The sequence below is a fragment of the Mesitornis unicolor genome, unplaced genomic scaffold, assembly GCF_000695765.1.
Source record: "Mesitornis unicolor isolate BGI_N332 unplaced genomic scaffold, ASM69576v1 scaffold15148, whole genome shotgun sequence".
Lineage (NCBI taxonomy): Eukaryota > Metazoa > Chordata > Aves > Mesitornithiformes > Mesitornithidae > Mesitornis > Mesitornis unicolor.
In genome coordinates, this window is record NW_010203972.1 from 54,483 (window position 1) to 57,930 (window position 3,448).

The 3,448-nt window shown below is 42.3% G+C and overlaps 1 protein-coding gene across 2 annotated transcripts in view; it reads right to left on the reverse strand.

Moving 5' to 3' along the window:
- CLIP1 (CAP-GLY domain containing linker protein 1) overlaps nt 1-3,195 on the reverse strand; it is a 57,159-nt gene extending 53,964 nt beyond the window's left edge. Inside the window, exons 1-2 of one of the 2 annotated variants that reach the window (XM_010190920.1) lie at nt 2,998-3,195; nt 1,927-2,498 (exon numbers count right to left, since the gene is read on the reverse strand). In XM_010190920.1, coding sequence (XP_010189222.1) covers nt 1,927-2,498; nt 2,998-3,091 — 666 coding nt within the window. In that variant the 5' untranslated portion in view covers nt 3,092-3,195. The remainder of the gene's footprint in view (nt 1-1,926; nt 2,499-2,997) is intronic. The other variant, XM_010190919.1, reaches the window with a different exon arrangement.
- Nucleotides 3,196-3,448: the final 253 nt, after the last annotated feature.

The following is a 3,448-nucleotide window of genomic DNA, read 5'->3' on the forward strand; positions in this document are numbered from 1 at the left end:
AGGGCTGGCACAGCAGCCGTGGTTTCCAGCAGCAACTCAGGACCAGCTCAGTGCCACAGCCCACAGTGCTGGACACGAGTAATGGATTAACAGAGGAATGGATTTTTCAGCCAAGTTGAATATTCATTTGCACTAACCTGGCAATTTAAGATATCTGAGTTATTATTAGATGCGACATCAGCAGAGTCTGGGATATACTACAAAAAATTAGCAGGGGACTCAAAAGGGTTAAAAACCAGCAGACAAGAATCCTGACCATTTAACATACACATTCCTGTGCGTACATATAATTACAGCTGTGCATCACCGACATGCTGTGCTAGGAATTGCCCCAAAACCTCAAACTACAATGTGATGATTCAACAGGAAGACTGAAGGCAAACCGAGGAAGCAGGGAGGATGAAATCCCAAGTTTAATCTGTTCTACTTAACAAATTTGGGACCTTATTACTATCAAACTGTGGCACTGAGGATATGCTGCTTCTGTAATTTGCACTGACAAGACACAGGGAAGTCAGAGCGATGCCTTCATCGGCATCAGAGAATTTTCCCAGCCAAGGAGGACATCCCACAAGATCTCACAAAGATCCCTGAGAAAAAGGCAAGCAAGTGGTTAAAAAGGACGCTGTCTGAAGAGGACAAGCTCTGTCTGTCTCTGACAGAAATAGCTGGGGATAAACGGTAAATCTTTGTTTCCACTGCCATGCCAAGAAAACACATCTCAGCCCAACTCTAGCTGTCACCCAAATCCTGCTCTCACGTCACCTCAGTCCCCTTCGCATCTTCTTCAGTTTGGCCCCATGCTTTAAGCTCTTTTTACATTAAATTAAATTCTTCTTTAAAAATCAAATTAAAAGAAATAAAAATTAATCCACCCTCGCTGCAGAATCACTATCTGGTGGGGCAGGGCAGGACAAACAATAAAATCCATGAGAGTTTTTCTACACAAGTTCTTATGGCAACCCCAGAAATGGTTTCTATGCCAGGGCATTCATTCCTGTCCTTGTTTTCACCTAATGGAGGTGGCTTTTTTTAATTACATTGTACATAAAAAGGGACTGTATCAAAATAACAGTGACACAATTCTTCAGCTTAATGACACACACAAGTAGTTCAAACCAAAAGTGAGATCTCTGTTACAGTGATCACAGACATACAAATACCGTTCTGGTTATATTTGAAGGCTACATATGTAGCCTTTAAATCAAGAAAACACCATAATCGATGTATCACCAGCTTTCTACTGCCTTTTCAAGCAAAGGCTATAGTGTTTCAAGGCAACATTTCCCACTTTTCTTACCAGGTGTACGTCAAAGAAATTCTCAAAAACGACCCCTGCTCCATCACATTGATCTGAATACAAAAGCTACGCAACACAATTATTTTAAAAACTGTTTAAACTAACAAAACCTAACTCCCTTTTAAAAGAGTGAAATGATCCATCAGCAGAAGCATTTATGGTTCTGGATTTCGGAAGGGCAGCCAAGTAACGTGGCACCTCACCAGCAGGACACGCAATTCCTGGTGACCGGTGGCGTTATGTGACCGCTTCTGTCGCTGCCCATCACCGTGCAGGGGAACCAATTACTGAACTCTTTGTTTTCTGAGGACACAGCCCTGAACAGGCCAAAATATCTTGTTAAAGACTGAATGTTTTTAATCTAGTCTCTTTTCCCACTGTTTAAAAAATCCTGCCAAATCAACCATTTTATCTCAGCACTGCAAAGATCTTCCCACAGTCTGCAAGACTGCAGGTGAAGAGCTTGTCGACAGAAGACACTCCATTGAGTGTCTTCTCATTAAAAGCAAGCTAGAGCATGAATTCACATTACCTGGACCAAGGAAACAGCAGAAAAGTTTCGAGTATCAGCTGAAGTTACATTCAGCACCCAAAAAGCAGACACAGAGACCGCAGAGGAACCTTACCAGAACTCGATCTCCAATTTTGAGCTCCCGTTCTCCTTTCTTTAGCGATCCGGCTTCAGAGAGATTCGATATAGACTCACTCGCAGTTTTTGAAAGATTGCTAATCTGGGAAGGAGTCGAATGTTCCTTAGCAGCGAGAGATGAAGTTTTATGTGGGATTCCTGAAGGGGGAAGCGCAGCAGCGGCTGAAGACACCACACTGGCAGCAGACGTGGAAGTTGGGGACGTAGTTCTAGAAGCATGAGTGGTCTGAGTACCGTTGGCTTCATCTTCTGTCAGCACTTTCCTTGTCAGTTTTGATGGTCTTGTAAATATTCCCCTCAAGGGTTCGCACTGGAAATAGCGAACTCCAGCCACGGAGCCGTCATTCTTACCAATGGGTTCATCCAGAACGATCCCTGCCCACTGTCCCGGAGCAAACTGCGTCTCCCCGAGGAACTGAATAAAGCCAGGTTTGTTTCCATTGACCCAAACACGCTCCCCGACTCGGAAATCATCCACAAACTCTTCCTGGGCATCCGCAGTGGTCGTGCTCGAGGCCTTTTCACTGGAAGGGGCTTTTTCTGCTGGAGCTGCAATCAAGCACAGCGAGAAAGCAACAGGAATCAAATACACCAAATATCCCAGAGAGCACCACTACTTAGTTTGAGTGTAACAAGCGTTTGGAAAAGCATCATTTCTAAAAGGAAGAGCACAATTCCAAATTTCCTTACTTATGAAAACAAACACAGCAATCTCTGGAATGCAATAATCCAAAAATCTAAGAACAGAGCCACCGAATGCATTTAATGTAGATTTTGGTAAAAATCTTGTGAAGATTTCAAGTCTTGCCTCACAAACCACCCAATCACTTTTACCATCACGAGGTTCTTCAAGGAGAACTGCTTGATCACCTCCACTTAGCAACTTCAGGTTTTTTTGCATGTTGCACACATCATTTTCATTAGACCAGAAATACAGGCAAATATACCTTGGTGTAAATAGTAAAAGTACTGTATGCTCATAGCTTTCAAGGGACTTCCTGTTAGAGGATAAATGAAGGAAAAGTTAAGATATTTCAATGTTCCTTACCAGCTGCAACAGCTCCCGGTGTTTTCAGCAATGTACTCCCATGCTTGAGGGTTTTTGAAGGAGCCTTAAGTCCACTTGGTTTTAACATACTCATCTTTTTGCAGTACCAGTGTCAATCCTCTTCGTGTGTAGCAACTATCTTTTTCCAAACATGGATAAAATATATCTACTTGAGTTTTTCCAGCTCTGGAATAAACCTGTATATTAAAAATATTAGACATGAAACAAAAATCAGTATTTTAACTCCTGCAGGAGAAATTTCTATACATACACAGAGTCAGTGTATAAAATGTCTGATAAAAGATGCTTTACAATAACAACCAGAAGCATTTCCCAGGATAGCATTTCCAACTCGTCTTTTAAAGGCCATTTCCTATTAGAAGACACCAAGTCTGAACCTAAAACATCAGAATAACCCACTTCACTGGCTGCTGCTGGATTCATCTCGAGC